The sequence below is a fragment of the Strix uralensis genome, chromosome 4 (genome assembly GCF_047716275.1).
Source record: "Strix uralensis isolate ZFMK-TIS-50842 chromosome 4, bStrUra1, whole genome shotgun sequence".
NCBI classification, from domain to species: Eukaryota; Metazoa; Chordata; class Aves; order Strigiformes; family Strigidae; genus Strix; species Strix uralensis.
In genome coordinates, this window is record NC_133975.1 from 36,587,303 (window position 1) to 36,611,038 (window position 23,736).

General features: G+C 38.6%; 1 protein-coding gene across 1 annotated transcript in view; it reads right to left on the reverse strand.

Moving 5' to 3' along the window:
- Positions 1 to 23,736, reverse strand: part of SNX25 (sorting nexin 25) — an 85,156-nt gene that overhangs the window by 33,448 nt on the left and 27,972 nt on the right. Inside the window, exons 4-7 of the mRNA XM_074866382.1 lie at positions 17,666 to 17,838; positions 16,616 to 16,802; positions 10,806 to 10,876; positions 853 to 1,043 (exon numbers count right to left, since the gene is read on the reverse strand). Of these exons, the coding sequence (XP_074722483.1) occupies positions 853 to 1,043; positions 10,806 to 10,876; positions 16,616 to 16,802; positions 17,666 to 17,838 (622 nt within the window). The remainder of the gene's footprint in view (positions 1 to 852; positions 1,044 to 10,805; positions 10,877 to 16,615; positions 16,803 to 17,665; positions 17,839 to 23,736) is intronic.

Genomic DNA, 23,736 nt, shown 5'->3' on the forward strand with positions numbered 1-23,736 from the left:
AGGGAATTGCTCTTTCAGACCTCACTCAACAAAGACAAAGCACAAATACCAAGAACTAGTTCTGCATCATGCAACTTTTTCTTATGTGCCACTAAGTTACAATTATTATATGGACATAATGAAAATTAAAGATCCCTGCACAAAGAGATAACTTCTCTTCTACCTACATGAAAAAGATAAAATCTTCTTTCTAATTTGAATACATCAGTTACTGTGGTTTGCCCAAAGGGGACAGAGTAGATTACACAAAGAAGTCACTGAGCTTATTAAAGTTCAAGAAGGATAAGTAGCCATGACTTTATTTTTGTAGATGCTGGCTAATATGACAGCAGTTTTTCAATTTCAGACTACAGTGATGTTGAAAACCAGCATTCAGTCAACAGCTTCACCAGAATTTTTCTGCAATGACTGCTTTGGTCAATTGCCTTCCACAAGGAAGTGTTTGCTTTTGAGTAACTTAGTACTTGCAAAACCCACAGGTATTTCATACCGTAAATATAACAAGGGCCACAGAAACATTGCACATATGTTGGCAATCTTTTATTTGCTGCTTTCAGAAAGGTTGCTACCATGTCCTTATTAACTCCCTACATGCATGTGAAAATCACACATGCTTACGGGCCACTCGGTCCTTTATGAAGTTTCACATTTAGCAATATTCCAAGCTGAGTGATCAGTGTGTCTTTTCAGGTACTTCAGAGATCTTTTCCCAAGACAAATAAACTATGCAGCAATTAATTTTTACTTGACTCCTGGTGGAAGGAAGGGATTAATGACAGTGAGGCTAGTACAATCCAGTGCTAACACATTCAGAATGACCTTCAGGCAATGTATGTGCTATTCGATTTATACCTTTTGACTCTGAGGGCCATCACCTTCATCAGAAATGCCATCTTCCTGCTGATCATAAGCAGGCCCTCCCAGGAGCTTTATTCTCTTCTCGCATTGCTTCTTTGCCACCGTCAGCTGATTAATATACCTCTTCACATTGCGAGCCCTCAGTAAGTCAGCTTTCATCGCTGCAGTTTCTCTTCCTTTTGAATCTAAGAATAAAGCAAATCAGAGACAGTCTTTTACAACATGAAATCATCATTGCACCACAGACTCTGTGAACTGCTTGGTCAAAGCATTTGTCATCCAGGAATCAATTATGCACATGAGCAGAAACTGGAAAGTTTGTGTTTGAAACAGAATTACTGTTTTGAAATATTCTCCAATGACACCTCATATAAAACAGTTCAAAAAAAAAAATCTTTATTCAAGTGTCCAGTGAAATCTGACCCCTCCAGCTCTCTTCCCACACCTTGTTGCAAGACACAGGCCGAAGGCTTGTACTGCAGGATGCACATTTATCAGAGCGTTAGGAAGTTACCTACAGCCATGGTGTATGATAACACATGGAGCTGATGGCTTATGTACCTTACTAAACGTAACACTGACTCCCTAGTGTCATGAGGGACTGGACTCAACGCCCTCCAGCCCAGCATGGCATGTTCCCATGCATCTCATCCACAAATTCAGATTTCTTGAGCCTGATGTGAACATCATGCAGTATCTCCTCCAGACAACAACACTGACCGAAGCTCACTCAAAATGGTCAGATGATTAAGAAAAAAGAATCTTACAATGCCATGTCAAGACTGCACAGTACTGTTAAATAGTGAAGTAACATGAAGATGACAGTCAGTTCAACAAGACTTGGTAATAGATGGTGTAATGTTTGTGTATTCTACATTACAGCCTCTTCAGCTAATTACCAGGGCCTAAAAAAAGCAGCAGCAGATAAAGCAGATTAAAAGAAAAAAAATCCTACTGCGTTGAAATAATTCCTGTTTTATATCTGCAGAATGTGACTGATTCACATTTATACACTGGTTTTATTTTCCTCTTGTTCAATGGTAATACTCCCACTTTTGCAGGCTGCAACTAGAGTTTGGTAGCAAAGTACTTGGCTTGTACTTGGATCTGGATTAATGGATTGCTCAGGGATAATTAATAGAGATCTATTCTACTATGTTTTTGAAATACCAAATGCTAGTAAAATGATGTAGATGAAAACAGCATTTCATTTTCAAAACAGTTGCTGGAGAGATACAACCAGACAGCTAGGTTTGTCAATGCATACACAGAAAAAGGAACTCTTTCAGGAATGATTTAAAACAGTTATTTTAAACACATTTCTAATACATTAAGGTACCTTCTCCTTTTAGGACTGTTTTCATCCTTCTATTTCCCCCTCAAAGCCACATGTAACTACCACATGTGACTGTAAGTTTTGTCACTTGTATACTGAAGGACAACTCGAGGTACATGAAGCTCCCTGAAGTTCTACATGTAATGTGAGTACAGATATTCTCCCAATATTTTTTCCCATATTTTTAATCTCACTTTATTCACTGCATGTATTTAGGTATGCTGGTAGGGAACCTTCCTGATTCAAAGACTGTTAGTGTTTTAATGGATAAGCATCACTTGCATCTGAGCTGCCATATAATAGCAAACTACAGAGATGACACTCACTGAAGCAAATGATAAAATGAATTTACCATGAAAAACAATAAGCCATCTGTTTTCCTGGCATGTTATCTCCACAGGGAAGTCAACAGAGCATTTAATTTAGTGTTTCAGTTCCCCGAAACAGAACTGAAACAGAACTGGTCAAGTATTAATGAGAAAAAAAGAAAGGAGAACATCAAAAGGCAGGAAAAGACCTTTAAGGACAAAATAGCTCTCCCCCTCAATTTAAAACATTTACAGCTAATAGAAATACGTGGACAGCAGTTTAAAGTGAAGATTAAAACCCAACATTTCCCCTCCTGCACTTGAGTCTAAGACGATTTTTAAAAGTTCTCAATTCTCTCAATAGTTTAAATACTTTGAGCTCAAAATGCATACTTGAAACCCCACAGTTTGAAAACCCACAAACAGTGCTACGCAATGATCGTTCAGCCTTCCCAGAACAAAAGTACTCTTCTTAGTGAAAACAAGGTGTTCTTGGAGGGTTTTCAAAGTAAACATGTCTACTTTACCTGAAATCTTATCTTGTGATTGCAGCAGGCCTCCAGGAGAGACTAACGAGTCCTACATTCCACCTGCTTCCAGTGATTAATTACTTTATTTGCAAAGATCCTTCAAAAACATTTGCCTCACTCAGCTCTTCATATCCATAGGGAGCCACTCCATGCAAGAAACACTCGGGGCAAAGTGATGAAGATCACACTGCCAGCCAGTTCCTGCTCCATGGATAAACAGGACTAGTCACCATGAAAGCCTGGCAGTGACATCCCTTCACAAATAAGTAAAAGGCTGATGAAGAGCAGCCCGGCACAATGCGCTGCAGTGCAGGAGAGATGGCATGGAAGTGTGGACAGACACTGAATGTGACTTCCCTCTTCCAAAGTATGAAAGATAAGCTAGCAGAAATCAGGAAGCGCATTTTCATGTCAACTAGGGAAGGTTAGGCCTATCATTGGTTTTGTCTTAACCCTAATCTCTTTTTGAGAATTCTCAGATTTTCAGATCTAAACTGCTGTTTTTTTCATATTAAGCCCTATCAAAAAGATTTTTTAAGCTATAAAGACAACTTCTCTTTTTAATCTACTCCTGCTTGATCCCACCACCAAAGTACTGAGATAGAATTAAGAGCCTTTTTTGCCATTTGAATATCAGCAAGGAAGATGTTTGCTACATTCAGGTATCACTGCATAAACCAAATAAAACCAGAAAAATACAAAAGAAAAGGCTTCCATTTACTTACACACCCTTCAGCAAGATCCAATAGAAAAGTAATAGATATATGCTACTAAGACACTTTCATCACTATGCAAGAAAAGAAAATGCATCCTTTGGTTTTGTTTTTTTAAAACCAGTAACAACTTTACAGTTTGGGGTTTTTTTAATTATTATTAAAAACAAATAAACAAAATCATTCCTCATCAGCAAGACAATAAAGATGCTTTTTTGGTGCTTCCTCACCACATGAGTTGCATACACATTTACCAGCAACAGCTGAGCAGGGCCTCCATCCCCAGAGGAGCAAAGGGTCTTGTAGTAACTTCCTCTGAAATAATTCTCCTTATCAGGGCTAATTTTGACCAAACATCCACTGTCATGAACGAACTTCAAAACCCCAGAGGGGTACTGTGCACCCCTCCTCCCAAGGGCAATTAGTACCAAAAGCAGAATTTCAAACTCTGCTTATAGATCCACAGCTGTGGATAATTCAATTTGCATAATTAAAATGCAAATAGTCCAAGTGAGCTCAAACTTACCAAGCAATCAAAGCTAAGCTATCTGTGCAAATCTTTTTTACTTCATTAATTTTTGCATATCTACAGCGATTTCTGACAAAGCTTCCACGTTTTCTTCACTCATAACTACCTTGATTTGAACTAGGCCAGAAGCAGATCCTAGAACCCACCAAAACATTTCTGAGAATGGATTCCTCAGACCTAATTTCCTCTTCTTTTTCTGGTAGTTTTGATACTTAGGTTTATATGCATTAAATACATTAAACTGCAGTCCATATTCACACCATCTTTTTTCAGTCAGAATGTCGGGCCTCGTAAACAATACTTACACCAACAAATGCCACACAAACTTTATTACCATAAACCACAGCAAAGGATACAACAAAAATCATGTAAATGAAGACATATGTAAAGGCTGCTTAAAGCACAAACTAAATGGTATTGTAATACTGCATGAACTGTCCCCTCTCTTCATAGCAGCAGCATAAAACAAAGTTTTCTCATTTTAACTGCAAATTTACATATGGCAAAAGCATGATTAAAACTGAAAGTTCTTGCTCCTTTACAGCTTCAAGAACTACAGATACCTGACACCTGACAGCACATACAACAGCACTGACTCATCTGACTAGTCTCCAAAGGAGCTACACACATGCTCAATATCATATGCATTTCTGCAAGACTTTTTTGCAAGAGGCCAGTTAAGCACAGGCAGTGCCTACTTAAAGCTGTGCTAAAGTAGCAAAGACTGATTTAACATTGGCATATAAACAGTAACCGTAATGTTCTATATATAATTTACCAATCATTACAGACCTCTCTGAACTCTCAGAAACTGAATTACACATTTTCAAGCCTACTAGGCCTGGAAAAGTATTTGTTCAATTCTAGAAGAGCAGGCCAGACGTTGAGAACTACACACAGTAGTTCTACTGCCCAAGGTACAAGCAAAGGGAAAACCAGCTCTAACATCATCAGACAATGAGTAAAACAAAAGTGCTAAATCCCAAACACTTCAGGCAACAGATCTGGGGGAAGGGACTTAAAGGGAGATCATGGAGAATTTAGGCACTGATTATTAGCAATATATAGTGCACGACACAGCCTTCCACATCACAGCCACAGCTGAGCAAAACAAAAAAAGTGGCAGTAAGATAAATTTGAGCATGGGAGTAAGTATGTACTATACAATAAAATAACATCCACCACATATAGCCTCTGACTGTAGTTCCCTGCATTCCCTTTGGTCACTTCTATCTGACCAGTCAGCCTCTCCCCTCCCTCTTTCACTGATGGGTATCTCTCCAAACAAACCATGGCCAAGATGCATTATCACCACTAGCACACTCAAAGGATTCTCAAGAGCAGAAAAAACTTGCTCTATAAAATTGATTTGAAAATCACAAATTAAACAAGTCTACCATGATCAGAGTCACTGTAACCTTCACTTTCATCCACAAGGATTCCCTCCACACTTGCTGCTTGAGCATGATGCGCAAGCACAATGTTAGCTCTTCAAGCCTTGCCAAAAAGCTATGCAAAAATAACTGCGTATATGTGTTGATCCTTGTGTGGACAATGGGGTGAGGGGGAGGAATCGTAATACAGTTTTGTCATAATTAACTTAGATGGCATCTGTAATGCGCTGGAATGCAAAAGTATCAATTTTACTTCACTCTAAATTATCATCTTGACAAAACCCACACATCACAACCCACACATCCAAGTTAGCTTGGAGCCCCAGTTTCTAAAAGAAAAGTCCCTTTTTACAGCTGAACATTCAAACCTCTTTTGGAATCACAGTACCTAAGAAGCCTGCCCACAGACAGTTCTGTTTCTGTACCAGTTGTCAGCTCTGCTTATAAAAGCAAATATCTAGACTCACAGTGGGAATGCTCAGCAAGAGAAATCTACTGCAACACAGCAGATCTCTCCATACAGAAATGGCTGCTTATTCAATCTGTTTCGCAATTACTGCTTGAAAAGGAGCAGTTTTCCCAACAAGGATGCCCTGGAGTCAATTACAAGGTGGTGTCTGAAAAGCAGTCCCATCCAGTCATCCAAGGGTGGTTTCCAGTCATGCTGTGAAGTCACATATAAGGAGGGTACAGAAATTAGAAGGCAAATCAAACAAATCCCTTTACAGTGTTGGTGGGGGAAAAAAAAAAATCTGTTGAGATATTTGCTCTGTTTTGCCCTAAGACAAGCTACATGCCTTCGTGGGTTTGTTTTTTTGTTTTAAACAGCAGCTAGTAAAAAGGGAACCTTGCTAAAATTCTTGTAGGATCCTGTAATACAGTATCAGTAAGAGAAGAAAGAAAAATGTGTCTTAAAATTAGAACTAGTGTATTTAAACAGTTTCTTATTTACATTACAGCAAATATCAAGTTATTATAGCAACTTACTTTTGTTGCTATTTCATTTTCTTTTGAAGCCTTTTCTTTAGAACAAGCAAGATTTACTCTCGCTTCTGGAAAATCAGGTCCTACCTCACTCATGCTACAATGCCTGATCTGTGTATTTGTCCTCTTACAAACTGGTTTAACTAGATCAAAATGCAGTAAACATTTTCAGATAAAGATTTTGAAAGACTAGAAATGCTTAACACATAGATTTTGTAAAAAACCCTAAAATTTAGCTCAAATTTGGTTCAGTACTTCCAAAGAATCCTTATCGAAAGGCAAGATGAGAAGAGAGTTTTACAGCTAAAGCTGTAGAGAGATGAGATTCTTCCAACCAGAGCACATGTGACTGTAGAGAAGAGCACAGTCCAAAAATATCAATAGGAAGAAAACCCAAAGATGACAAAAAAACCAACCATGCCCAAACCCAAGGCTCCTCCTACAGTCACTACTGGAGTGACCCCGACCATTTCAGAAGACGATACGTAAGATGACACAGTTTGGAGAATTAACGCAGGTACACGTACACATCAGATTCAGCGCTTTTGTGCTAGTGTACATGAGTGAAGTAGTGTAGTGTCAGCACGCAAGATAACAGCTTCTATTTACAGTGGCCTGCACTACTCCAAAACAAACCATCAACACCTCTGAAAACAGTAATGCTGTATCACATTTCTTATTCAGCTTTAGCAATGACCAAAAGCAACTCTCCTGGCCACAGAAGTTTTATCATCCACCCACAACAGGCATCATAGTGTGAACCTCTCAAATTATTTTGTCTCAACTTTTTGAGACATTTGACTCTCTCAGGGAGTCAAATGCAAAACTTACTGCTTAACACGAATCAGATGCTTTTGTACGTTTTCGTTTGCTCTCCTATGCACACATGCCAGAAGATTCAAGTGATAGAAATCTGAAAAGAAAAAAGACCCTATAATATGCCATTTTTTACTACAAAGGATTTAATACAATGATGTTTAAAAGTACTTTAAAAGTACTTTCTGCTTTTATTAGAGGGCCCTAACAGCTAAATATTTTGCCAATAGGTGGCACCAACACTAGTTAAATCAAGCATAAAGAACCCTGTCCTTGTCGAGGGACAAGCCTTCCTCTCCAACCCCTCTGGGCACACCAACATCAAATGTATACTTTCGTATCACCAGATAAAACAGTAAAAGAAGTCAGGCAACTGTAGCTCATATGAAGAGTCATCAGTCTGAAACCTGGTCTTCAGGCTACTTATGCTTTAATAATAGACACCTAATCTTTTTATAAACAAAATATTTTTGGTCAGTTTTAGAATCTTAATTATGCCTCCTCCACCGATAGCAAAGGTGTGCAATCCTGCTCAGGCGTATTCATAGTCATGTACTTGCACAACATTTGCTTTGCTTAGACAGTAGCTAAGCTCTCGCTGCTGCAGAGTATTGGTCACTCCTGCTGCGCTAAATGCTCCTCACATTTGAAAGCGCTGCCTCAGGAAGCTCCTATGTCTCAAACTGATGGAGGCTGAGACTCTATCCATGTACATGTTATTCTACACTTGCTCTACTCTTATAGTCTGAGAGTGGGTATCAGGCTCAACAGACTGCTGGCCAGCCAAAGTTCAGCTGCTCTAGCAGAACCTGCAGACACTAAAGCAGTTACGTTTTCAGGACCCAAATTTGCCATAGGAAAAAAGGAAATAGCTACCAGTAAGACTATCTCTCACCAGGCTGGAATCAAGGCTAAGAGATGCCCATGACACAAAAGGCAACAGCTCATTTACTACAAGGAAAAGGGAGACTGTCATATACATTGAACACCCATGCTCACACACATTTTTATGGGTATGCAGCAGGTATTGGGGGAACAGATTGAAAGGAGAAAGATAGAATAAGATTGTGCAAACACACTTCCATTTTGCATAAAGCTTACATTTAGTTATTCACCATGAAATCCAGCTGTTGCAGGGTAGCAGCATGCTGTGGCATCCAGAAAGGGAAACATCAAAAGGTGACGTAAGCAATGTGGTGGTCTGTTCTACAAGAGTTCAACAATCTTTGTAGCAGAAGTGAGCTGTGCTGGGTTTTTTGTTGGCTTTGTTTTGTTTTAAGGAAGGTAGCACAGCTTTTTTCCTTAAACTTTTCTTCCTAAAATTCAGGAACATGTTAGATTCATTACCACTTTAGGGAAAAATGTCTCCACCTACTTCAGGAGAAACAAGACACAAAAAAGTCTTCAGAACTAGATTTTAACCCTCTACAGCTTTGGTAGCCCTCTTAAAGTTTACTACATAGACTGAGCCTGAAAATTTTTGGTAGATGAAAACCTTAGCAGAATAACTGAAACAGATTAGAAATCTGCCTTAAATTTGTCTAACTATAATAAGATTGTATTGTATGGCTCTGTTGTACACTGTTCCACGTGTCAAGCAAAAAAATGTCACCTTTTTCTTCAGGCACAGTGTGAATAACAATTGGATATTTAATAAATAAAAGGTTTAGCTACAATAGCCCCACTGGCTAATATAGCTAGCAGTGGTAATCAACTCTTAAACAACATAGAAGGTTGCCATAGGGCTAAATTAATAATTAAAGTCAATACCTTAACGCAAAACTTCAGTGCACCAGCTAGGGGAATTTCTATTGGATTTTTTTAAATACAGGTAAAAGACAAGAGCCCATAAAAATGCAGAAAAAACTTCACCACAGAGCAAGTAGAACCAGATCCACTTTGGCAGAATATACAGCAATAATCTTTTTATATCTATTCTGCAGTACCAGGCACTTGTAGCTTCAGAAGAACATCTTCTGTTCAGGGTTTAGAACAGTGAATAGTTAACCAGATAAACTCAAGTGAGACAGAGGAAAGTGAGACAGTAATTAATTGTAGGAACCTAAACTGTATAAAAATACTCCCCAAATCAATTCTTGTCACAACAAAGACCAATGGCAGCACAAATGGAAACATGGGCTTAGCAAGATTGATTCTTCATAATGTACTCACAGTTAATTTCCCTGTTCTCATTTTATTACTTTATGAAACAGACTTTCCATTAAATTAACTTTCGTCTGAGAAATACCAGTATCTCTTTCTGTAATGTACACTTGAGCAAAAACCAGTGCCTATTTTTCCTTTTGCCTTGCTTTGACACAAGCAATTTATCCTACAGAAATGCATGTCCAGCTCTACTGTAGAATGCAAACAAAAGGCTTATCAGTGTTGACCACCTTATACTTTCAGAAACTTGAGCACGGATCCCAAACTCTTCACTCTTCAGATTGCCAAAGATTCCCCCTCCCTGCCCCCGGCATGTTTATTTTCCATTTCTGCATTTTTCATTACACTTAAATCACTTTTAAATGCTTTCCTTTGGATAGAAGGAGCTAGAAAAGAATTATTTTTTTTTTAACCTGATAGATGGAGTTTACATGAGAACCTAAAAGTAAGATCTTTTAGATTTGTTTGTTTACAAACAAATTAATTCATATCATCCATTGCCTTTTTATTATGCTTTGATATACCTTAAGTATATCTGTCCAAGCAAAAATTTGGTCGATAATTTTAACATCAATATAATCTCCTGAAATACCACAGTTTTGGTACATTTTGAGAACCATAAAATGCAGTATATATAATAAATATAAGTACAAATGTAGGATGCATGTGCATTTTAAAAGACAGACATTGCCAAAACACTACAGGATTTAAGAGTACTCTGTATTGCAACAAAAACATACTACAATGAAGAGTCAAAATGAAGTCTGACTGACAATTATGCTGTATCATTCCTTCCCCTGTGTTTTGAAAGGAAACCAGATTGAGACTTTGAAGAATGGATTGTATGAAAAAGAACAAGGAAGCAAGATTCTCAGCATATGAATTTATAATGCCAAAAAATCCTAGTTGCAGCAAGTTCTGAAAATAAATGCATCACAGATATGACCTTTCTCACGATCCATCAGCTTAGATGAAGATGGGGTGGGGGCATAATCACACCATGGGAGTTTCTGGAAGAATCAGACAAATGAAACAGAACTGAAATAAAGGCACAGCATTCCTAAAATCTGTCTAAAATTCCCACACACACTGATTGCATATGTATGTTGGGAGTTCAAACAGCTTTTTGAAATGAAAACAACAGATGTGACTTAACAAAATGAAATCTTACCTTTCTGCCTCTTCACTTGGGGAATATTGCTGATTGTGGTTGCCTGAACTATTTCCACTACAATCTGATACCTAGTTTGAAAAACAGTAGGGGATAAGGGTAAAGAGGGAGGAGAAAGAAAAAAAAAATCAAGGTAATTTTTTACAATGCGTTCTTCATACAGCAAGCTTAAGAATTAACAAAACCCAAAACACTTCCACCTCCTGCTCACCTGGAAACTGAGTTATTTCTCAGCATATCTGCAACCTAAGGAGCAGTGTGGATATGGAGTACAGTAGGAAAAAAAGGTTATCTTGAAACAAAAGGAAAACATCCAACGAACAGTAATACTGCTCCCTTCTCTCAACTGCTGGCACTGCACAGCCAGTTAATAATGTTCAGTGAACACAATGTAAAGTCATGCTCTTAACATTAAATATAAGTTTTCTGTAGGAAACTAGGATGGGAGTTCAGTTCAAAAGCAATCTTCTAGCTAATGCACTCAGTACATATATGGAGCATATATAACTTAGAAGAAGAAAAAAAAAAGTATTACACTAAAAATAAAACACTGAAGTACTACACTCCAGGAATAATTAAAACCTGGTTATCATCTAAAACTATACTACACATAATGGAAGACAGCTAATGCAGTTAGTAAACTAAATTTTAAGTAAAACCAATCTTGTAACTAACAGACACCATATACTCAAACAAAATGACTGTCAGTTAAATCTTTCATAAATGTCAAAGTTCTGGTCCTAACAAACACTCAAATTCCTCTCTGTGCACTTACTCTGGCAGCTATTAATACTGGTAATAAAGCAAGTATTCTAGTGAATTTAACTCATTCCTGGAGGAGTTCCCTAACCTTATTTATCAATTTAACTCCTGGATGAAGGCTGAACCCTCCTGGAAAGTCTGCTATTTTCATGACTACTTATTCTCTGTTTAAGAAAGAGTCTATGATCCTTAAAAATATATGCCCCTTCTTCCATGTAACTTCTTTCAGCAACATTATTCAATTCCCCCATTCCTCTTGCCTCCTGTAACTCTTTAAGGATTTGGATTGTCTCTGCCTCTTTGTATAGACACACAGCTTTATACACACAGCATACGTTCACTTACAACTACACTTCCAGTTTGGTTTTTTTTTTTCCCTGCAGTAATCTTTATTCTACCCAACTCCTTAAATTATCAAGTTGAAACCTGAGAACCTTTTTGCAAAGCTTTGTTTTTTCTAACTCGATCTCCTTTTGCCACTATTGTATCTTGGTTGTTTCCATCCACCACCACAGTCCTTGCAGAGTCCTTCAGAGGAAGGACAGCTCCATAGTGAGGGTGCTATTTTGGTCTGTAGAAGTCCCGCAGTTAACTCCCTGCTCAGACACAGACTTCCCAAATGATTCTGGGCAGCTCACTTGGACTTGTTGCCTTGGTTACGTCACCTGTAAATGTGTTATAAACAACACTCATTCACCTCACTCGGGCGTTATAAGGTAACTGTGAACATTATAAATTTATCAAACAAGGTGCAGACAACCAAGTAAGTACTGCACATGGAAGGCAGTTTCCACTTCCACCTTGCAACTTTTTTCCTTCCAAATTTACTCCCGTTTGTTCACATGCATGGTTTTACATGTTTTCATTATCAATACTGTAATACAGCATCTCTTTTTTTTCTGTTCTTCAATACATTGCTTTAACTAAGGGAGATGCTCTGAGTTACATCCTCAAAGATACTATTTAGTCTGTTCCTCCTATGCACTGGACTCTGGCTGTAACTACTCAAATGAGAGTGCTGTACAACACTGCACCACAGAAACACCACCCTGGCTACACTGCCAGACTATGACCCTTTCCCCCTGAAAGTCTGTTGCAAATATTCTAGCTGCTACATATTCCGTGGTGCTGGTGAGTAAACATCTAAGGAACTTTTAAATGTGATGTATTAATTTTATTTTCAAGAAGTGAACTGTACTTTGATAAACAGGACCAATAATGGGCTCACATTCACATTACCTCTACCTTCCCACTCTTATCTCTTCCCTATTCTTTGTTATGTTCATCTCTTTCCCTCATTTCTTAAGTAAAAGATGACACAGACACAGCAATAATGGTCTGTCTTACAATGAATTGTGTAGTGACCTTTTGCTGCTATACCACTAAATATCAGAATAAATATAATGCTCATCTTGAAAGCAGAATGAAAACTATCCACCAGCTTATTTCCTTATCACTATTTTTCTCAGTTATGTTTTTAACTCATCACGTCTTTTTTATCTCTAGTCTTCTTCTGACAGAGCAAGCAAATTTGTTTCACATCTGATGTGGAAGAATTCGTATTTTCTTCCTTATTTGTAGCAGACTTCCAATTTATCCACGCTAACTTAAATCTGAGGGGAGATGAAGGTGAAATTTCACTGTTTAACTTTTCTTCTTGAAAGAAATAGGGACAACACATTTTATGGAAACTTGATAAAGCAGGAATAGAACTCTGCCTCCCTTCATGACAAGCAACAATGAAGGTGAACATTATAAAGAGTGACTCTGAAGGATGTTCGTAGATAACCATACAACGGTCCCTTCTCTGGCAGCTTTGTTCGTTTGGGGTTTTTTCCCCCGCAAACAAATCCAAATTTTCAGAAAGCAAAAGTATGAAAGGAAATAGCTCCTTTGAAACCAGCAAATGACTTTCTGTGAAAACAAGTATCAGCTCCCCAAGTGTCCCTTATAAAAATGAAAGGGATGTTTCCACAAAGCAATAGAGAGAAGTTCTGCTAAGAGATAAAGTGACCAGATGTTAGATATGTTAAAGTGACCAAATGTCAGATATTAATGAGCCATGAATTTAAAAGTATCTCCAAAATTAATGAGTAGTTTCTGCATCATTTAAAGAAGTTCTAAAAATAAAACCCATAAAAGCAATGCAGAAAATCAATACAATATTTCTTCTTACAGTAATGCTTCTAAGCAAGGAGAGAAAAAAGATTTAGAAAATCCTAGTACCATACTAGCCTTTCAGGGAGAGCTATTTGCAAGGCAGAAAGCTGGTACACTTGCTTACAAGGAGATCCAACACACACAGCCTCCCACTCTTTTCTGGTTTCCTGGCCAAGAGCAACAACACTCTTCACCCACAGGTTTCCACTCATCCAGCTGGGGATTTTTCCCTACTTGCCCCGTAACAAATACCTGGTTCTAACCACAAGAAAGCCTAGCAAAACTCTGTTAATGAAATCACTTTGGAAGGATGCCTTATGAGACTTCTATCCTGTAATGTCATGTGCATACATTAAGGACCACCCAGGAGTCAAGCTTTCTTGACTACAGTCCATCGAGAGCCTGAGGAATTGTTTGTCAGTGCTTCATGGTCTCTTTCACTGCACAACATATTTTATGTTTGTTTTAGTAAATAGATAGTAATTAATCTGCAAAGATAAAGCATGGCAGAGATGTTTCAAAAAAAAAAAAAAAAGAAAAAAAAAACACAAAAAACCCCCCACCAACTGTAGTGCCTTGGGATAAATCTCCCTCAAAGCTAAGCCTACACAGAAAATTGTTACTACTTACAGCTGTTCTTTACCAAGATGTTACATGGCAACATTAGGAGTAATAGGAGGAGGCTTTTAGTTCATGAATGCCATGTACTAGCTTAGAACAGGCACTGAAAAATTATTTCCAAATAAAATCAAGAAAAGAAATTTTTGATAAACAGAATATTAAGACCCAGAATAGCATATAACTGGGAAACATGTTTAAGTACAACATGCCAGTAACTTATTTGTTGTAGGAAGAGAACCGGAAGCATTCTCCCAACTCTTGTCGCTCTGACAGACTCTAACTGTGTTCCTCAGTGGTAACTGCACAATGGCTTGTTTCTTTCTCTTTAATTTCTTCATTATAGATTTTTCTGTATTTCACTGTTGTGGTTTACAACCTGAAATATCATTTAGCTTGTTCATCTACAATACCACTTTTTTCTTCCCCATCCATATAGGGACCACTGTTTGGTTTCTTTGACATAAATCTGTAAACTTTCACTGGTAAATGATGGAAGCGTTGCAAAATATACTACATAACTTTGAGATGACTACAGGTTGGCCTACCTCTCTCGAGGTGCTCCCACAGTGCTGGAGAACAAACAGAACAGGAGTTCCTCCTCTCACAGGGGAACGCTCTTTAACCAGCTTCCCAGAGACTGGCTCTATACAAACTGAGGAAGGATGCACACTGCCTCCAAAAATCAAATACTGTTTCTCTTTGAAAAGAAGATGTTTTCTCAGACATTTTCCAGATCAGACTGACCAACATTACATAGGGTGTAGTGAAACACATCTCAAGACCACGGTAGTTGGACTCCACAGGCTAGAAAGGAAAAACCTAAGTGCAGCCAAAACCACATTATTTCATAAAGTAAATTTGCTATCTGATAGAGAACACAATTTAAGGTGACCTATCATCTAAAAAGAGAGCACATTGAGCATTAATGTGCCTGAACAACAACAGAGGAGTTGGGTTTCTTCTGAAACAAGCAGATCCATTAGTGTGATTATGCTAATAAATATGATGTCAATTAGGTTTTAGACAGAGTCTAATAGAGACTAATTTCTGCTCTCAGGAAAGGCACACTGGGCCAGAGTAAAGAGCAAATTTTACAGCAGATGAACAATAAGTAGCCAAGCAACAAAATCATTTCACCATCACCTAAATGTATTTTCCTATCTCTGAGATGCAAGTGGTTTCAAATCAAAGAAAAGAACAAGAGAAAGTAAGATGTTATTTAAGCATCCCACATACTCCATCTTGTTAAACCATCACTTGGCCTGACTAAGCCAAGTCTAATAGAAGGTCTGGGTCACAACAGATGACACAGTGGACCAAATGGGATTGATGTGCTTGTATCTTTCAGATGCTGCTGCAGCCCTTTAGGAAGAGAGAAAGGTGACCTGCAGAAGCAATTGAAGAGAGTCAGAAGAGAAAAAAATACCAGTTCTGGTTGGTGGTAGCGGATTAGGACAAACACTCTGCAAATGGCTTCAACAGTCCTCCAAAAGCTTTGGTGTGCTCAACAAAACCCATTCAAGGACATCTAAGAAGATCCCACAACAGCAGTATCTCTGCTCGCTGCTACCCAGTCACTTGTTCCTTTATCCTTTCACTTACATCAGAAAACAGAGGAGAAACAGCTCAGCTATAAAGGTAGGACAAGCATGAACATCTTGTACCTGGCCAAGCAGGCTTGAGATGCAAGCAGTTATCTCATGTTATGATGAAAGACAGAAGGAAAAGAGATGAGATTCAGGGGGGTAGTGAGGCAGAAATTAGTATGAAAGTGAGCAGGTGCTATCTGCAGCAGAAAACAGGAACTCAAACACCTCTTTCCATGTCACAGAATCACAGCAAGCTGATCTGAATGCCCAGTGTCTATAGGGTCACTACAGCTGACAGTCACCAGATCACCATGGCCAGCCATACTTCATAAAGATAATGAGGAGATAACCATGCCCTAGTGGAAATTCAACATATTATTTTATCTAACTCCACAGAGGCAAGCTGTAAAGAAAGGTCTGGTCAACAGTACAGTCGTCTCCACTACACTATCAAGAAGAGTTTTTCAACGTTTTCTGGCACCAAACTAAAAAACTGACTATATTAGAGATTTAATAAATGTGGTGGCTTATCATCCTTACTGTCTCTGCTTCATCAAAAGAAACAGAAATCTAGAATTGAATTTAAAAAGAAAAATCACAATTCATTCAAATCTCAGTAATGGGCTGGCAAAAGAAGCATGTTTAGTTTTGAATGAGCTACAGTGAAACATTCAATACCTCAGTTGTTTCAGGAACTCAACATCGGAGCTGCTGTTAATGAGCTTGATGAAGTCCTCATAAGAAGGAGCATATGTGTAGTCTTTCTTCTGATGCTCATTCATCTGTTCTCTGTACTCCAGCTGGCTGAGTAGCGTTCGGTTAATATAATCTGGATCACTCAGCAGTTCCACCACTGGTTTCAATACTGGAGAGGAAAAATATTTTTAAACAAAATCCTTATGCTAAAGAACAACTGCTGTCCTTCAAAAGAAAACTACAGATAAAAGGCAAAAATAAATATGCAAGTTGATAAGAATTCAAAACCAGTCTTCTGGACTACATAGTACATTTGAGATTGGACGTACCTTCTTGATAAAATTGCTTGTTTATTCTATTAAACAAATTGATGTACATTGACAAAACTGACCTCTATTTGGAAAATTCCAAGTGCCTTTGTTTTTTCTGCTGTGTGCCTTGAAGGCTATGATATTACTGACACTATAAATGAAAATCAAAAGTAAACTGAATTGCATAATATACTTGAGACTTCATCATTCTGAATTTGACTTCAGTGACATAAAAAATGACTAATGTATTTATCATCAGATTAAAGTGTAGCTGATAAAATAAAAAGCAAATTAAGACACCCCTGAATTAAAAAACCACACTGAATAAGTCGAAGTCTGAAAAAATTTCATTAAACCTGGTATCATGATTCAGTTGTTATCAAATCCTTAAGCCTACGGATTCCATGTATCTGAATAAAATATAAAAGGCTAGAATTATTTATATAATCACTAAAAATAATGCCATGGAAGACTGCAGAAGTGTTCTTCTATGAAAAAAATAGAAGAATGGAATGGACAAATTGTGTTTTATTCTGAAAAGTGCTAAACAGCCCAGCATCCAGTCAGGAGAATCAAGTAAGTATATGCTTGACTTTGAGAATATAAAGTATCTCACTGGTTATCACAAAAATTAAAATCAGAGCATCAAGACTTAATGAAGTCTGTAATTACTAATACAGTACAGGTACAAATGGTTAACCATCTCTGATCTTTGATCTACCTTTTGTTGCAAGTATTTCTGCAAGGACTATGCGCAAGCTGACAGACTGGACATCCTTTGAGGGTAGGAGACAATACACCAGAATTTGAGAACATTTTTGCAGGAATCTTACTTCTTCATCAGAGCTCCTCAAGCATGGGTGCAGCAAAAAAGGTCTCAGTGGATCTTCCTGCCTAAGGGGGGAAAAAAGAAAAAAAAAGAAAAAAGAGAGAGAACTTACATATCACTTGTATCATTAGTTGTCGCTACTTGATAAAATATCCAAAATCCATTATCAGATAAGTAACTTCAGTAAAGAAACTTTAAACCAGGTATATTTTTCAAATCCTACTAATTTTCCTTAATGATATTAAGAAATGTTTCCACATTCCTTTGTCCTGTCAATGTTTTCACCTGCCAAAATAGAAATATAGTATTTTAAAACTGCATCAATTAGAACCCAGCAAGCGTGAGGAAAAAATTTTCTCCGAACAAAAAACCCAGTTCTTCCATCACTGAACTTACAGCATGCTAATTACAGGCCTGAACCTCTAAGCAGAGGATCTGGGATCATATCCAGTTTGAGAAACAGGCCTACCTGTTAGATACTGAAGGTACCATCTCTCCTTTGTTACTGGCAAATGAATCTCCCAGTAAACTAGCCTGTTTGACCTGACATTTCCCAGAACAGCAGTTTTCAACTTGCCACCTGCAGGCTACATCAAATTGGTCTGTGCAAGACACCTATGCAGTAACAGACTTAGCATTATCAGGCATCTACACTGTAAGTGGAAAACCAATTTAGAAAAAGATTTAAAAAAACCCACCCACAGATTTGGAAAGAAGGTGGAATCGTGACGGCAAACAAAGAAAGGTGAATTGACTCCCAAAGCGCAAAAGAACTTGGCCAGACAAGTCCCCTCAGTAGTTCAGCAAGTGAGACTCAACCATACTGTTACCAGTATCAGTGTGGTCTGGAAAGCATGAAACTGGAAAGCATGAAACTATAGGGGCTCAGCGTGTATGTACAACCCCACTTTTGGGACAACATCCCCGTGGGCAGCATGCTCATCCCAGAGGGGGTGAGAGGCTCTGGACTTTAAGCTCTGCTCAGTCTGACAGGTCTGAACCTGCATCTTCCAAGTCACCTCTCAGCCAGATCACAGATTTGGTGAGGCACCTCTTGGCCAAATCAAGTAACAACACTTGCTTGGATCTGGGCATCTCAGACATGAAGAGATCACAGAACTATTCAGAGAAGAGAGAACTTGCCTCAAGCTGAGTTCTCTGATCAGCAAGCTGAAGTTGGAATATGCTCATGTTATATATTAATAAATCACCACAGATTAGAAAAAACAGGTAACAAAGTGACAGTTTTTCTCCATCACCCTAAATGCTTCAGAATCAAGGTTCATCTTGCCTGCCTTCAGTGCAGTCAGATCCTTGCCTATGGCTAATTCTGGTTCAGCTTCAAGAAGGAGCAGGAGAATACTCTCAGCCAGAATTGCTCTCGGCCTGCTGGTGAAGGCATTCACTATCATCCACTCACTCACTGTAAGGGTTATGCAGGCTGGATACTAATGGATGGAGGAAATTCAAAATTTCTTGCTGTTTTCACTTTGCACTTGGAGAAAGAATTAGGCTTCTAACTTAAAGAAAGTACATCAGAGCTGGAGTTAGGACAGGTATAGTGTGCTGTACTATACAGTAACATATAGTACTAATATACTCCTTCTCCTGTCACTGAACAGACAAATAGGTCCTTCCTGCTCCAGGCAATCATGGTAGGTGCATTTTGGGAAGATGGCAAGACAGAGTCTTTCAGAACTAACAGTGAAGGGGGTGGTTGTGCCTCTGCTGCAGCATGAAGCACTGGGTGGGTGCTGTGCAGTAGTGAACATGCACAGCAACATACTGCTGGATGAGCAAGCCCATGATAGCAGTCTGTGTTGTTTGCAGACTCCCCACAAACAGTTCTTCTGATCACAGCTCTGAAAGAAGCAGGGAGCAAACCTCCCTCACCTTGATTTTGTGCCCAATACCAATCAGTTCATCTCCTCACAGGTGCCACTGGTTTTCTGGACTTCTCAGAACTTGCTTCACTGGACATGCCAAGGGAATGCCTCAGTGCAGGTCAGAGCAGCACCTTTTCTTTACACAAAAATGGCTGTAGAAGCAGAGACAAGGTGCCCTAGCAGTTCTTTCATGGCCATATGTCTGATGTGCTCCAATCACAGATTTAGAGTTTAACAGGAAGATGACCATGCTAGGTGCTACAGTGAGACAGACGCAGTGTCACCTGAGAGGCACCATGGTAATTTCCAAAGGCAGAGAGGACTGGTCTTCAGTAGAAGGCTCTAAGGTGTTACAAAGGCTCATACCAGTGCCTCCACTCCCATCATCTGCTATAGCGTCTGCTTCCTTCCCAAAGCTGGAGGCTGCTGTCCTGGTTAGAGTCAACTGACTGTTACTCAGAATTGTTCCAAGGCCATTGCCTCAGTATGTGAAAAAGTGACCAAGAACTGCACACAGTCAAACCAAAAGTTTTCAGTTAGACATTGCTATGTGGCCACGAGTGACAGGCAGCATAGTGTAACAACTGACTTTTGCTAGTCAGTCCAGGAGAGAGCAAATATGTTGGAATAGTAACAACACTCTAATAATAGCTCTAATTCTGTTCTAATAATACAAGTCATTTGTCTGAAGGTGATCAAAATTAGTTTAATTAATTTTCAGAACAACAGGAATGTAAAGATGACATGTGGTTTCGATTTGACAGAAGTCTCTTATTCAATCTCAAATGTTTTGTTTTCAAATGTGGATCATGAAGGGGGTTTTGATTGTTAGAAGTAAGAAACATTACAAAACAAGTCCCTTGGAACAGCTTGGATGTAAACATTCTGTTCTTCTGAGGAGCAGTAGTTTATGAAGATGATGTGTAGTCTTCATTATCAACCCAGTGCAGGTGGTGCAGCTGACTGAGCTCAGAAAGCTGTTTATCTTGTTCTGGTAGGATCTTTTCTCTCTGGTAGCTGAATACCTAGCTATTTTCCTCAATGCATTTCCATTCCTCTTGCATATTCCAGACACATCCTACAGCCTTCTCCACACGACATCAAACATTCTCCATCACATGCTCTCCCTAAAGGCACTCATTGTTTAACCAAAACCAGACACATCCCAGACAGATTACTGGCAGACAGAAAGTCTGGGTCATCTATGTAAAGCGACTTCTTATTGGGGAAGTAAAGTCTTACTTTTCTGGACAGGTTGGTCCACCTGAAGTCAGCCACTTAGAAACACAGCCAAAAGCATATGCAAAATGCTGGCAAACAGGATGACTTACACCAAACATCAGTTGACTAGCAGCAACCTAACCTCTCCTAACAACTGATTCCTGTGTATTAACAACAATACAGAGTTAGAACTAAAAACAAGTGGTGAATGCTTTTTTGCCCATGAATACAAAAATGCCATCCTTTTTGGACACTCTGACCTTATTTGTGGGACATTCTGCATAGTGATTAGACCAAGCTATACTTTCATAACACGTGCAAAGCACAAAACAGAGCCATAATGCACATAAAATTTCACTAAACTGAGATTAGTCTTTTTTGCCTTCAATGTCTCTCTACAAGTTTCCTGAGAACGCCAGTCTGTTTGGGACTGCAAAAAACCTGGAGCATTAACTGCACCTATACTATCATCTGTGCAAGAGAAGTAATTTCTCATAATCTTTGTCTTTCTATTGTACAAATTTATTCCCAACCAACAGCCAATACATAGAGCTTGGCTGAGTTGGACCTGTACCAGAACTTTTCTGATACATAGTCAACAGAACACAAATGGAAAATGGAACAGAATAAACAAGTAGAAAGGCAAATATTTGAGTCTTACCCTTCTAATTTGTCTAATGTGTTTCCTGCCTACAGGAATGAAAGGGAGGAGCGCAGTTGCATACTCTCCAGTTGACAGGCCATTTAAGAAGAGGTTTTTTTTGGAGTTATCTCCATTACCTAAGGTGGCATGACTCTCTAGAGGAGGCGTTCTTCTAATTGTTTTCTGAGCTAAACTGTACCTAAAATGTGATCTAAAAAGCAAAAGTGAAGGCATAGAACCCCACCAAATTTTTACAAAAAGAATACAGAAACAAAGTCTTCAGGAAATTCAACTCCAAACAAGCCTTGCATATCAGTGCCAAACAGTTGTGTCAACAAATCCTGCAGTTTTCATTGCTGTTTGGGCAAGAGAAATAAAGGGGAGACTGAAAGCAGGAGAGGAAGCTTGCAGGGAAGCTTAACAGCTACAAACCAAATCAATATGCCAGCAGTAAAACAGACAAGACATCCAGGCTTATACCCTCCTTTACATTTATACATGAAGCATTACACTTCCATTTGCTTCAATATAACCATTGATCAGCTTGCAGGGAAAATATATTGTGTGTCAACAAAAGGTCTGCCCAGAAAACAGTGTCCCTTATAAATTGGGCTTCCCCTTCATGAAAAAAATGAGTAGTGAGCAAGCACAGAATTATTAACACCACTGCTCAACTACCAAACCAAGACTGTTCACTATACTGGAGCAGGAGCTAAGATGTCCTGATCAGGAATATTCTTAAGGCTTGATACAACACCTAGATTCTCACCTTTGTAGGAATGTGCTCAAGAGTAAAGAAAGGCACTGTTCATTTTGCAGAGACCAACAGGAAAAGCTGAAATTTAACTGCAATCTGCACGCAGATACACAAAGCAGAGTGCTGCTACATCTCTTCAGTGTCAATAAAGATATTAAGTGCTATTAAATATCCCAAATAGTAACACAGTCATTATTTCTCTTCCTATCCAATTTTGAACATGTGTTATTAGGACTGTGTGGTTGGATTAAAAAAAAAAAAAAAAAGAGGTCACTTAGTAATCACAGAAAACTTAACTAAAACTCTATGCAGGTATTTTTAGAGAGCTTTGAAAGTCCAGCCAATTATCCATAAATTCCGAGCACAACTGTGTGCAGTGAACTAATATAAATGTGGCACTCCAGCAAACAGTTCCAAAACAGGCATGACACAAGCTTTATAAACCAGGCTTGTTTAATCTGCTTTAGGCAATAGAAGAACAATGGCAACTTAATTAATTTGTGTCTTCTTTAACAATCAAGACTGAAGTAATAGTGACATATATTGGTGTATCAAGATGCAGGTGACTTCAGTGATTTAAAACAGCAGACAGAACTCATGCTTTACACAGCATGCTTACAGGTCATATCCCTCTTCACTCCCGTGAGCTACAAAGCCAGACATAACTTTTCTGTAAGCCTGCTCTGAATTTTTAACACTATTCAATCCTATTTCATAGCATCAGAAGCAGCAGTCTGTGAATACAGATCCATAGGTAGGGTCTAACAAAGTGAATTCCTTTGTACCAGGTCTGTTCCAAGCAGTACTTTTCTTTGGAACCAAAATGACACCTACTGTAACTAGCCCCTGCTCTGAGATTGTTTCATGCAGTTACTGAATGTGCATCCCACTGAACATGTATCCCACTAACATCATCAATACTAAGACTTTACCCCTTACTGCTGCAAACCTGCGAGTTCATTCAGTACTTTATAAAGGAAAGCAGAGCAGCAGATTTGCTTTGGTATTCCTGAAGATCAGCAGTTAAAACATTACCAACATTACAGCAATACCATCATTTCCTTCCCATGCTATAACTAAGCAACTCTGAGCCAATATTAACCACCTCTTTAACAACAATCCTCATTTCTCAGGAATGCAGACCCGTGGCAGCTCTGTAATACTAGACTATCATCTATGACTGGGCTTCCAGGTTTCCCAATACAGGGACCTCATGGAAATACCTCTTTTTATCTAGGATCTGCTCTAGATACCCACAGTTTTAATTAGGACCATCTGGTAACTCCTTGTATTGTAAAGACTCATTACAGTCAGGAGTATTAAAACTCTCTTGGTGTTTGTGGTTTGGTTATATATGCTCCTAACATGAAGCATTGTCTTTATTTTTACATAGTCTCAATGCTCATGATGGCATGGAAGAGCTTAAAATTTAATCCTAAAAGGGGTGAAAAAATAA